Source organism: Caretta caretta, chromosome 11 (assembly GCF_965140235.1).
Source record: "Caretta caretta isolate rCarCar2 chromosome 11, rCarCar1.hap1, whole genome shotgun sequence".
NCBI classification, from domain to species: Eukaryota; Metazoa; Chordata; order Testudines; family Cheloniidae; genus Caretta; species Caretta caretta.
This window is the reverse complement of record NC_134216.1, coordinates 42,314,084-42,328,223: the sequence shown is the minus strand read 5'-3', so window position 1 is coordinate 42,328,223 and position 14,140 is coordinate 42,314,084. Positions and strand designations below refer to the sequence as shown.

At 42.9% G+C, this 14,140-nt stretch overlaps 1 protein-coding gene across 3 annotated transcripts in view; it reads left to right on the top strand.

The window, feature by feature from the left end:
• OLA1 (Obg like ATPase 1) overlaps window positions 1-14,140 on the top strand; it is a 209,147-nt gene that overhangs the window by 26,926 nt on the left and 168,081 nt on the right. For all 3 annotated transcript variants that reach the window (XM_048870420.2, XM_048870419.1, XM_048870418.2), the window contains exon 4: window positions 6,949-7,076. In XM_048870420.2, coding sequence (XP_048726377.1) covers window positions 6,949-7,076 — 128 coding nt within the window. The remainder of the gene's footprint in view (window positions 1-6,948; window positions 7,077-14,140) is intronic.

Below are 14,140 nucleotides of genomic sequence, written 5' to 3'. Positions count from 1 at the left end.
TTCCCCAAGTTAAGGATCCTACTGTTACATGGGATCTCAAACTGGTACTTAAATACCTCATAGGACCTTCCATTTGACGCTATGGCAACCTGCTCCTTGCTTCGCTTATCTGTGAAGACAGCCTTTCTAGTAGCATTACACCAGCCCACAAGGTTGCGATAATTGGGGCCTTGATGGCGGAAACCTCCCCCCATTTACAGTGGTTTTCAAGGACAAGATCTCTTCACGGTCACACTCTCTAAATTCTCAGCTAAGTGCTGTTGGATTTTCATCTTAACTAGGCCATTGATCTACCAGCGTTTTTTTCTTAAATCACATAAATCTCAATGTGAGATCTCCTTTCATATTTTAGATGTTAGACAGGCATTGGCCTTCTACTTAGATTGGACCAAGCAGTTTTAAAGATCACGTAGAGAAAAACAGTCTGTCGCAGGGAGATCCAGTGTGGTCCACAATCTTTACACAGACTTTTGTGTTGGATCTCTGGGTGTGTCATTGCTTGCTAAGAAGGAACTGGTCCTCTACCCCTCTCCTCCCTCTACTTTCCTTCATCTCCCAAGGATAATAGCATGTTCTCCCAGATCACAGTTGACTTTCATAACTTTATTCAGGAACGTTCTGTTTTGAGATATGCAGAGCTGCTACATAGGTTTCTATATGCTATACCTTAGTCCATTCCATCAGATCTGATGAGGCACTTGGTACTGCTGTACTGTCTTCTGTCTTGGACTCAATTCAGAAGCTCCCTTCTGGGGATACTGCTCGGTGGTCATCTGAAGTGGAACACCTAAAGGGACACTACTTTGAAGAAGAGGTAACTCACCCGTGCACTAACTGTGGCTCTTAGAGATGCGTGTCTTCCCTTCCCCACCCCCCATTGGTGCTCTACTACCTGCGTTCCTTTCCCTCTTTTTCAGATCGTTCTTCGTTGGATATTTAGATAGAGAAGGAACCGAGCTGTGGGCGGTCTGTCACACCGGCCTATATACCCTCTATAGAGCAGTGGTTCTCAAAGACGGTCCGCCCCTTGTTCAGGGAAAGCCCCTGGTGGGCCGGGCCGGTTTGTTTACCTGCCGCGTCCGCACGTTCGGCCGATCGCAGCTCCCACTGGCCGTGGTTCGCTGCTCCAGGCCAGTGGGGGCTGCGGGAAGGGTGGACAGCACATCCCTTTTAAATTCACTTTGGAGTGCAACACGCCCCTGCCATTCAGAAAATCAAAGGAAAGCATAAAATAAAAGGCATAGGCGGGGGTGTGTGTGATATATATATGAGAGAGCGAGAGAGCCAAAAAAAGTACTATGTAAATATTTCCTTCATCATATATCTCTTTGTAGGTTTGATTCAGTTCTTGTTTTCTAAATCATTGCTTTGGAAGATGCATGGGTGACATCTTGGATATTCATCGGTCAGTTAATGTTTCAGTTACAGCACAGTGGAGAATGGGTAAAGGGATGAACTCTCAGAGAATATGGACTCCTCGTAATGCATATTTCTCGAAGACCCAATTAAAATAATAAAAAGCAAAATTAAGTTTTTGGAAGAGGCTAATATGACCCCTAACTTATTGGTGCTCACATTAGTGAATGTCAAATAATTGTGTAAAGCCAAGTAGAAAAAATAAAAGTAGAAGCTCACATATTACTGTATTTGCCAATCATTAAACTTAAAAATACAGAAAGAGAATTTTCTTCACTTTGTTTATTTTGTCTAGTAGTTTGTCCTTAGATAAGGCAGAAATATTAAAATTTACTAAAGCAGGAGCAAGTGTATGAGGAAATAAAACAGGAAGGCTCCTTACTTGGCTTTTTAAAAGGAAGAAACTCAAAATGCAGTTAATGATTTTGGATGAATCGGGGAAATGATCAACATCTGCAAATCAGATTTGGAACACTTTACTATATACACATATGAATCCCATTGTTTATAACAAATACAGAAGACTACTTAGCTGAGAGAAACTTACGGTTGAAAAGAAATTGGAGTGAGTAAAAGGAGAAAGTCAGAAGTTTCCAAAGTTTCAGGAAGCCGGCGCAGGACTAGAGGATATTTCATACCAAAAACCATTCCTCTCCTTCAAAATCCTGCAGCTGTATAATTGAGAAAAAGAGAACTTTCTTCTAATGAGTTCGGTTTAGTTGTAATTGGTCTATATTTTTAACTAAAGATTCCACAGAAGATGAATCTGATAAACTTTTCTCCTTTTATTGAATTGGTATTATAAAACTTTCACAAGGCTTGATAAAATAACTACATTTATAGTTTGTTTAGAGATACTACGTGACCATAAGGAATATATTGAATAATATTTATAGAGCAGCAGACACAACTGAAGACTCAGTGTAAAAAAGCAAAAGCAAAAACAAAACCCAGCTATCTGAGTTCTAGATGATAAGGCCCTTAGCAGGGTGGAGTGGCATTTCCTTCCAACAATACTGGAAATTTGGATTTTGTCTTATTCCTTAAAATGGCTATGGCTAGAACTGAAAGAAATGTATAAGTTAGAGAGTTTGAGCCCTGTTCTATACTTACTAAGTATGAAGATGCCAGAGGTTGAAGAGCTGGCTGTCCATGTGATGCAATAATCCCAATTCCAGAAGAAAGGCGGTTCACGAATAAGAATCCAAGATCATGGCAAGACAGATAGAAAAAAGGGTTAGAGCAACAACACAGCCCTGCTTGACACCAGTACAGATGGTGAACAGGTTAGTCTCCACCCCATTACAGAGGATGGTGGCGGTCATCCCATCATGAAGTAGCCTGAGAATACAAATGAACTTCAGTGGCCAACCAAACTTAGACAGGACCTTCTATATCCCTTCACGATTGATGGAATCAAAAGCCTTAGGTCAGTTAATGCCACAAACTATGGTTGGTGGTGTTCTCTACGCTGTCCTTGCCTGTGTCTTATCTCAGCCCTCCCCCAAGCACTTCATGGCTTCTCCTCTCAGTCCCACACTCCTTGAATACCCCAACCTAATCTTTAATTCCATGTTCCTTGTGCAAGTCCCAGTCTTTCCCAACCCCACTCCAACTCCTTGTCCAATCTGTCTTCTGCCTGCTGGTTCCCTTTCCCACTACAGGGGCACAGCTGCAGCACTGCATCTAATCAGGTCACCAGGATTGTTATTACTGACTTCAGTATGCTGACAACTCTGCTATCCTTGCGCGCATACAGTCCGCCCTAGATCTTTTCTCAGGCATCTATCATAGCCTGGGACTTTCCCTCAGCATTGGGAAAACTAAGGTGCTCCATCAGCCTGCCCCAGCACAAATAGCCCCCCTTCTCCCACAAATTATCATTGGTAGTGAGCCCCTGGAAAACATGGAGCATTTCCCTTACCTTGGTAGCCACCTCTCCCAGACAGCCAATCTAGATGCGGAGATTGAACATAGGATCTGTTGTGCCAGTGTGTCTTTAGAACTGCGCAACTTTCCGATCTTTATTGCTAGAGATTTGCAAATGGAAACTAAGATCCTGGTCTACAGTGCAGTAGTCATCCCCACCCTCCTTTATGGGTTTGGGACATGGATGGCATACCAAAGCAATTCTAAGCGCCTGAAGTGATAGTAGCGCTGCCTTAGGAAGATTCCCCATATCAGATAGGAAGACCATTGCACCAATGCCAGCTTTCTCTCTGCAGCTAACATCACCAGTGTTGGGGCAAAGATTTTGAAACATCGACTTAGCTGAACTGGTCGTTGTGTGCAGGTGTCTGCTCCTTGTCTTCCGAAGCAAATTCTCTTTTCTTAACTTAATCATGGTAAGAGGACCCGTGAGGGACAGAGGAAATGCTGCAAGGATTCCCTGAAAGTATATCTTAAGGGGGCCACTGATCCCACGAATTGGGGAAGAGCTAGCTGGCAATAGACTTCAGTGGTGTTGCATCATACATCAAGCCTCAGCCTGTTTTGAAGAGAATCACCTTGCTCAAGAGTGAGGCTGAGAAATGGCAGAGGAAAAAAGAAATTGTACAGTATCCCAGCCAGCAGTAGTGCTCTCTTTAAGCAATCACCATGTCAAAAACTGTAGAGCACACATTCGACGATTCCACCATCATCCATGATGTTTCCCCTGGCAGACATCCTCCTTGTATCGAGGGATTGCTGCTGCCGCCTCACGCTTACTGAAATCAACCTGGCTCGGGAATTTTTCATATCCCTGAATGCTGTAGTTAAGCTGACCTAAACACTGGTGTAGAAGTGGCTAGCTTGACTTAAGAATTCTTCTGTTGACCTAGCTACCACCACTCAGGGAGGCAGATTACTGACATGGATGGAAAAAAACCCTCCTGTTGCATATAGGAAGCAGTCTGCCCTATGGCATTCCAGCTTCATAGACACAGCCCTGCAGCAGTGTCCCTGTAATGCCCATAGTGTAGGCATGCCCTGATACTAGGTAGGCAAGGAGACAGGGAAAGGGAGCCAGTTGGGGGAAGACTGAAATTGGACAAGAAGTTGGAGTGGAAGTGAGAAACTGGGACTTGTACAGGGAGCTTGGAATGAAAGAATAGGTTAGAGTAGGGGTGGGCTGACTTCTTTGCCCCGAGGGCCACATTGGGGTTGCAAAACTGAATGGAGGATCTGGGTAGGAAAGGCTGTGCCTCCCCAAACAGCCTGGCCTCCTCCCCCTCCCACTTACTGCCCCCCTCAGAACCCATGACCCATCCAACCCTCCCTGCTCCTTGTCCCCAGACCACCCACATCCAGCCCCCTGACCGCTGCCTCCCAGACCCCCGCTGCCTGGGGCACCACCCCCTGCTCACTGTCCCCTGACTGCCCTGCCCCCTGTCCACACCCCAGCCTCCTGCCAGGTCCCCCAGGACTCCCACACTTATTCAACCCCCCCTGTTCCCTGCCTCTGTGGGCTGTAGTTTGCCCACCTCTGGTTAGAGGTACGTGAGGAGAGTGGGAGTGAGAGGAAGAACCACAAAGTGGTTGGGGGAGAATTGAGATAAGACTGGGGCAGGGACAGGCTGGAGGGGACAGAAATAGAAAGGATTGGGCTTGTGGGGAGTAGGGGAAGGATCTGGGACAACTAGAACACACTCCTTTGTGGAACTTTGTGTTTCTGAATCCGAAGATTTGTCTATTCTCAACAATCTTTGAAACCCACTGGCAAAGTATGTCTTATCCCAGTGTTGTATCAAGTTGAAGATGACAGCCTGCTGCTATCAGTTACTTCATTAGGTCAAGTGGCAGAAGCCTATGCTGTGAATCTGCTTGTGATCCATATGGATGTTAGCATAATTCCTTATAATTTAGGCTAAGATTTTGTCATGGTTATTTTTAGTAAAAGTCAAGAGCAATAAACAAAAATTCACAGAAGTCCGTGACCTGTCTGTGACTTTTGCTGCTGCGGCTCTGTGGTTTCCCCCTGCCACTGTGGTGGCTGGGAGTTGTGGGGTTCCCCCTCTGCCCGTGGCAGCTGGAAGCTGCAGGGGAGAGCCTCCTCTGCCTATGGCAGCTGGGAGCTGCAGGGTGACCATATTTCCCAAAGAGAATACAGGACACCCACTCGCCCAAGGTGTCTCATTCCCCTGTTGCAAGACTGTCACCCATCAATGGGAACCATGCAGGGTGCCCCCTGTCACTGGAACCCTGCCAGGGGCCCACTGGCTGCTAGCTCCAGAGTCCTGCAGCCCCTGGGGTTGAAGCAGAGAATGTCACGCAGGTCTCTGGAAGTCAGTTTCCATATCTTCCATGACCTCCATGACATAAATGTAGCCTTACTTATGTAAGGTTTTTTTCAGTTTGCTTCCTAAAAATGTGGTCCTGCTGGAGGAAAAAGAGTGTGTGTGCATGTAATTACAGAGTGCTTAGTAATGCATATGCATTAATATTGCACAGCCATCCTTAATTCTAGCATTTTCTAAATTTTGTTTGACTTTGAAACTTTAGGTTCTTTTAACATTGTTTTTGGTCCATGATATGGACCTCTAGGTCTGATTATGCTATTAATGTACTAGAGAATTCCCTTTGCTTATGGGAATCCTAATCTGATTGCTTAAAGACGTTTTAAATCTTCAAGCTTCTCGAACCCTACAAAGCAGACTTAGGTGGGACAAAGGATCTGGTCTTAAATGCCTGACCTTTATATGTATTATGTCTGAGTAATAAGGTTTTGTATGAGTTTGTTTTTCCTGAAAAAAAATGTGGAAGGTTATGTAATGCCCTTCCCTGTCATTAGATCAGGAGTGTATCTCTTTAGACAGTTAAGGAGTCAAATTCTTCGAACGTTATATTCATGAAAGGTGACCGGAAGAGGGGAAAAAACAGATTTGTACGTTTTTCTTCTTTGTGTATAAAAAGGTTTGAAAAGCTTAAAAACAAAAATCTCTTGCTTGTGTTTACATTCCTGATATTTCTGAGAGAGTTTTATTTTCCCTGGTTTGCGGAAGGCTTTGGGGAGTCGGATATGAATTAGGAGTGCTTTCCTCCCTTAGTTGAAAGGGTGTGAATGCTGAATCCCTAACAAAAGATTTTTTTTTTTTTGTCCTTACAGTTTTAGGTATTTAAAACTTAGGTATTTAAAAATTGAATGTTTTAACATTTAAAAAACAAGCCAGACTATTTAGTTTAAAAGGTTTGAATAAAAATTGCTTCTCTTAATCAAATCCAAGATTTTTCTGAGGTTAAACCTACGAGTTATCTATAGAGTCTACCAGGAAAAATAGTAGACAAGACCTGTATTTAAAATGCATTCAGAAATTTTGTCTCATTTTATATCTATATGATCTCTATTTTTTTTAAATAGATCAGGCAGCCTTTATACATCAAAAACAAGCAAAAGGGGACAAAAGACCATTGTTCCTTTTACAGATCTATTTTAAAAATGGAAATAGAGCCCATATTAACCTAAGTACTTCGTAGTATTTTGGATTTCTTCATGTGCTAAACAGTTTTAGTTGATATTGTTTGGTAATGAAACCTTTAACTTTTATCTTTCAGCAAGATTCCAGCCTTTCTGAACGTAGTGGATATTGCTGGTCTTGTGAAAGGAGCCCATGCTGGCCAGGGCCTAGGAAATGCCTTTTTGTCTCATATTAGCGCCTGTGATGGAATCTTTCATCTGATGCGTATGTAAATTCGTTAATTCATGTGAACTGTTTAGCGTAAGAATAATTTTGTAACTTTTGTTAAACAAAAACTATACAGTTAAGTAGAAAATGTCTATTTAAATGGGAAAAAATTTCTTCAGTTATACAATTGATGCTTATTGGGATTCTTTTCATACATGTTTTCGAGAACTCTCCCATTCTCAGATATGTAGTGACTTATTTACTCTTGATGGCATTGTTTGGTGTTCCAGCAAATGTAACCTTGAACTGATTTTTTGGGTTTGCAGTAACTTTATCTGTTTTTCGGGGGAGGCTCAGAATGGAGGGATATCTTTAGTTTCACAAACAAGGAGGAATGACAAGTGTTAATGGAAGGCTGAACAGTGTGAGGGTAACGTGGTGGTGGTTTATAAACTGGTTACAGCACTACCTGCATCTCTGTTCTTTCTGATCTCTGAGTGCATCTCCTCAGATCTTGGACCTGCACAATCCAAAGATATAGTGATCACAATGTGCTGGGCTTCCTGATTACAGGCATCCAGAAGAGGTCCAGGCAACAATTGAGGATCTACCCTTTGAGGGCAAAGTGCCTGAATGGACAAGACACTCTATATTCCCTTAAGGATTTGAAGATGACACTGAGATCTCAGGGAATTTATGCTCCAGTTCCATACCCTAGCCCCTCCTGGTACCTGCTACCTCAAAGACAGAAAACACTCTGGTTTCCAACCAGAATATCCTCTGAAAAAGACCACGCTTTTACAGTTTCAGGGTAACTGCACCTCTAATCTCCCCTCTGTGGTCCTTTTGAGGAATGCCTGCTCAGTTCTCAGGCCTCTAGCTTTCTCCTCTTTCTGGGCAAGGACCTACATCCTACCCCTTCTGACTGGGAGTTTTATGTTGCAGTCCCTCTGCATGTCACTGTGATTATCCCAAGCAGGTCTTATAGAAGTCCAGCCCGGGGTCCTTAGTTTCTCTATAATGACAATGATAGTGTTTTTTTACTAGTGACCACACAGATTTTCCAGATCAGAATGTTTATTTACAGATAAGAAGCATACAGACAAAACCTATTCAAGTGCATGTCTTCATAATGAACACCAATAAAAGTTTCTTGATTCCCTCTATAAGAATAATTCACCTGGGGGTGGAAATTGCTACCTCTGTGGCAAAGGTCTACTTGTCACTGGACAGATTCCACAAGATCCAGAACCTGATGTCCAGGTTGGTAAGATTTACCAGGCCACTCTGTGTCTGCAGCCACTGGGCTTCCTGGTTTTATGTATAGGAATCATCCCATGGCAAGGCCTCATATGGGGTGTCTGTAAGCTTTTTCTCTTTAAAAGGGTGGAAACGTTCACTGCAATGCATGCAAGATCAAGTACTAGTTCCATACCAGTGCCGAAGACTTTAAAATGGGTGGAAAATCCCAGAGATCATTCACAGGGGTCTTTCCATATGCCTTCCAGACCCATGGGTACTCATAAATGATGCCAGTCTATGGGATGGGGGGTACATCTGGGGCACAAGAGAATGCAAGGTATCTGGAACTCTAGGGAAAGGAACCGGAGTATCAACCTGTTGGTCTAGATCAGGGTGGGCAAACTACGGCCCGTGGGCTGCATCCGGCCCATCGGATGTTTTTAATCTGTCCCTCAAGCTCCAGCCAAGGAGTGGGGTTGGAAGCTTGCCTTGCTCTGCGCTGCGTCGCTCCCGGAAGCAGGAGCAGCCATGGGGCTCCACACGCTGCCCCCACCCTAAGTGCCAGCTCTGAAGCTCCCATTGGCCAGATACTGCGGCCAGTGGGAGCTGCGGGGGTGGTGCCTGCGGATCGGGCAGCGCACAGAGCAGCATGGCCCCGCCTCCAGAGGGGGGTGGGCCACTGTTTCCAGGAGCTGCTTCAGGTAAGCGCTGTCTGGATCCTGCACCCCTGAGCCCCCCACCGTGCCCCCAACCCTGTGCCCCAGCCCTGATCGCCCTCCAAATCCTTTGATCCCAGTCCGTAGCACCCTCTTGCACCCCAAATCCTTCATCCCCAGCCCCACCCCAGTCTGCTGCTCCAGCCGAGAGCACCCTCCCGTCCTCCATCCCAGCCTGGAGCACTCTCCTGCACCCCAAACCTCTCATACCCAGCCCCACCCCAGAGTCTGTACCCCCAGCCGGAGCCCTCATCCCCCCCTGTGCTCCCGAATCCCCTGCCCGAGCCATCCCTCCATACAATTTCCATACCGAGATGTGCTCCTCAGGCCAAAAAGTATTCCCACCCCTGGTCTAGACTGACAGCTCTAAGCTCATACTAAGGTTCCAGTTACCTAGAGGGGGATTATGTTCTGGAGCAGTTGAACAACTCAATTACTGTGGCCTGTATGCACAAACCGGGGGAACAGGGAAAGTAACTCTATGTGCAAAAGCTATGGAAGTAATGGAATAGGCATAAAAGAATTGAAAAGGCAGTCTGGCTCAGCAGATGCACTGGCAACAACTCAGAATGGTGCCTAAATCCGGAAGTCTTCACTCTGATCTCACAGGCATTCAGCCTCTTGGTAGTTGGCCTGTTTGCCAGTCACAAGGACACAAAGTGGCGGGGATGCAGATCCCAAGGCCCTGGAGACTGATGCTTTTTCACACAGATGGCCACAAGGCCTGCTATATACATTCCCTCCCTTTCCGCTTTTAGGAAAGGTGGGTCCCGAGTATAAGGCATGAAGAAGCAAAGTGATAGTACTAGCTCTGCATTGGCCAAAGAGACCATGGTTCTCTGATCTGGTGGAATTGAAATTAGAATTACCATTGCAGCTTCCATTGAGAGCAGACATCCTTTACCAAGGCTCTTTTCTCTGTTCTGACCCAGACTGTCTGACAGTCTGGCTATCGAGAGGGAAGTGTTAGCTGCATTTGATCTATCTTCCAAAGTGATCAGAACTCTCCTCTATCCCAGGAGAGCTTGCACACTAAAGGCCTGCTACGCCATCTGGACCAGGCTTAGCTTGTGGTGTCAAGAATACAATAAAAATCCCAAGGAGCCTGGTGATATATCCGCAATGAAGTACGTAAACAAGGACTCTTCCTTCTCAAGGAAGCAAGCAAGCTATGAAACCTGTGCCCTCTTAACTCTGATAGAAGTCTGTCTTTCACCAACCATGAGTGGTCATTGCTGAAATCCATCAGCAGTTCAATATTCTACAGGTGGATGAATCTGGTGAGAGACCTGTTTGCCACCAAGGACAGTGCCAAGTGCCCTAACTTCTGTTTTGGAGGAGGCATGAATCCAGGTGCTTTGCCAGGTGCCTTTTTTTTTTTTTTTTTTTTTTTTTGCTCCTTCCCATTGATTCTGTTCATCACCAGCCTGATTGCTGAAGCCAGAGAAGACTGGGCCAGACTCATTCTCATAGTTCCCTACTGGGCAAGGCGGTTCTGGCTGACAGACCTGCAAATGTCCATGCAGCCACAGATCAGGCTGTCAGCTCATGCTCCTCATTCTTGCTATCTTGAAGAAGATACTGCTTGGTGGTCACCTATAATGGGATCCACAATTACACCTACTCAAAGAATAGTTAGTTACCCTACAGTAACTTCCTTTGAGATGTTGTAGTCAGTATGGCTCCCACTGTTCATCCCCGCTCTGTCCTTCATGCCTGCATATGGGGGCACAGGGCATATGCATGGCCCCAACAGACAATGCTATTTAAAAGATTCTGAGCTCACACGCCAGAGGCGCATGTGCCTCTGCAGTGGAATCCACACTGACTAAAACATTTTGAAGAACCAGTTAGTTTAGGGTAAGTAACTTTTAATGTTCTTTTAATGATGGAACATATTATAGGAAGGTAGAGGGCCAGATCCTCGCTCAGGTAAATTTGATGTGGGTTCATGGAAGCTGACTTACTCCAGCTGAGGTGCTGGCTCAGAGTCTGGAGGCCTTACTGATATGTGAATTGACATATGTAAATATCATAAACTGCTTGAATATTGCTTGAGATGTATTTGTTATAATTAGAAAACAAAATACATATGTGAAAAACTACTTTTCTTTAAGGTCAGTTTTCGTATAAAGCAGTGTGGCAATTTTTTTTTTTTTTTTTTAAACCATGTAGTCAGCTACAGTTGTAATCATGCTCAATATTTTTGAAATCTTGTTTTACAGGTATCCTTAATGCACTTTTGTTTGTTGGCAAGATATTCTGAGGTATTGCAGCAGTTATGAAATTATTGTTGCTTTAGGTCTTATTTTCTCCCTAAGAATGTACAAGGCAATGCTGGTGCCTTTTAGATGATCTCTATCTCACTTTTGCTTGCCCTTCTAGCAACAAGAATGAATGAAACTGCGTTATATTCTTCTTGTTTTAACCAAAATTGAAGTCTGTTAGACTTTAAGGTGTGCTGATTGCTCTGTAGACATGAAGAACTTAAGTAATATCTAGGGGTATATTTATTTCTAATGTGAAGCAAATTAGTTTGGATATGAGACGTCAAGTTTTTTTCCTAATGTAAGCTACTTTTTTTTTTTTTTTTTGGTACTTTCTCCATAATGCTATAGGGAAAAAATTATGTGGTACTAGTAGCTGGTGAGGGAGACTCTGCATTTTTCCTATCACTTTATTGTTGCAACAAATTTGGGGTTAATTGACAAGAATATTATACGTACCTAGGTCATATATGTGGAATTGCTTTCAGTACTAGGTACTCACAGTATTTGTACTCAAATATATCTTTGGTCATCTCAACAAAATATTGTACAATGTTTCCAGAAGGGCATATTTTTTTAAATTTGTTTCAGTTAATAGTGTTAATACATCTGAACCATCACAGTGGCTAGATGAAAACTGTCAGTTTTTAGTTACCTGAACCTATCATTTAGAACAAAAGCATGCCAACCATTTGATTTACAGTAGGGGAAAAAATTAAAACTGTGGTTTGAAAGTAAATGGTTCCAGTAGTGCATCTTATAAACATACATTGAAGCTTGCTTTTAAAATCTAATTCAGTAAATATAAGCAAGAATAAAAATTAGTTTTAATTATTGCTGAAGGAGTCTGTCCCACAGCTCTTGTTTTACTGCAGTGGAACTATAATACAAAATCTTTGTTCTCACCACTTAGTATGAAAATGTGAATATAAGTATTTAAGGATTAAAAGAGGAATCTAGACACACAGTACCTGAAACTGTGTGCAAACTCTTTGATATATGAACCAAAAAAAAGCATTTGTGTGTGTGTGTGTGAGCAAAGATCTATAAGTTACACAAAACAATCTGAATGTGAAAACACTGGCAAACTCTACTTTGAAAAATTCAATTAATAGTGTCGGTTTTTAATCTCAACAAAAATGCATAATTATTAGTTGATACACTAGTCATTTTTAGCCAAGATAGAATCTCCATTTATTTACACAGTGCAGTCTAATTCCATTTATTTAGGGGAGTGCAGATTGAACGTGGGGAGATCATTACTGTAAAAACAAAAAAACCCATGCCCCTTACTTTAAAAAAAGTCAGATCATGCAGAATAATTTTAAACCCCTAATAACTCAATCCAATCAAAAGTCTTTTAAAATATCAGCGTGCATATGTTGAACTCAAGGAGTGTCTCCATGCCACATTACAGGTTTCTGTCTAGAACAGCTGAAGCACTATGGTTGTTTGGTTGTATTTTTTTTTTTAATGTAATCACGAACAGCTTTTATAATGGCAAGTAGGTTTTCTATAGAGAATCCTCTGTTTCGCATAGCTTAGTGTTGGATTACCTTGTCAGTAGTTGTTAGAGAAGCATCCATTGATGGAATTCTTGATGCCCAAAGAAGCCTGTAAACTGTGATCCAGCCCCAATCTGCATTATTTTTCTCCCAGATTACAGCATGTATATGCACTTTTTTCGGTCCTACAGAATTTTGAAGTCCTAGATTGTGAAGCTACTTTTTCTTTTTAAACTATTCTTACGTTAGCTTCATTCTTTTACATTACTATCCCCATTAGAAAGCTTCATTTAGACATCAAGAGAAGCAGCAACAATTGTTTTAACTCAAAACAAAAGCAGTTTTCTGGACAAGTTTCTGTGGCCTCTTCCCATAGTCTCAAGACAGAGTGTTTGTGTTCCCAGAGAGCCTGGAGCCAGGTTTGATGGAAGAATTATTCACTTTTCTCCTTGGGCAATCTTTTTTCCTTTTTCCTAGCTGCATAGGGCAAATGAGTTTTGAAAATAATAGAGAATGTTCTTTCAAAGTCCTCTGTATGCTGACTTCCTACTCCATTCCTTCTGTATCTCTTTTTATCTGAATGTAATGAAGGGTGAGATTATTGCTGTATTTGAGTTACCAACAAAAGTAATAGTTTCTTGTTGTGGGAAAATGTTTTATTCCTCTTGTGGAGATGTTGGCAGCGATCATTCCTTCTCTATGTTCACGGGATTTGTTCAGGCCTGAGGGATGCTTATTTCCACATCTGTGCAGTCACGTCACAGGAAATATTACTTCTAAAAAATATATATTTTGGTGGGAGAGAATTATTTTCCATGCCAACTCTTATTCTGTAGGTTTCAGCAGGTCCCTTAGTTTTCCTACAATGTCGGCAGAAATTGTGGCACACTTGAGATATTGGGTATTCTTGATATGCTTGGATAATTATCATTAAATTATCATATCAGGTGCCTGAAGGAAATCTCCTTTCTGAAAGCTGTTTGCTCTCTCTTCCAGTAATTGGACCTCAGAGTAAACCAGAAGTCAGCATTGATTCCAACTCCAAAGTTTACTTTCTTATGAGCGGTTTGAGATTCATGCAAGAACATACCTTATTCTAGATAGGCTTTTGTACATTCAGGTGCAAAAAGATACAATTACTTGAGACTTTCAGGTTGTTATACAAAAACTGAAGATGCTGGGGCTTGTGGCTGTTTGCATACTTATGTGATCCCCTATGCCGGATTATGAATGAAACCTCTTCAGAGCTGGTTCAGGGCACATTACAGACCAAAGATCATATGTGCAGCTGGCGCAAATCAGTGCAGCTGTACTGAAGGCACTATAAAATTCTGTACTGGCCCCAAATGTGGATAGCTTTTCCAAGTGGTTGCAAGTGCTTCTGTTGCTGA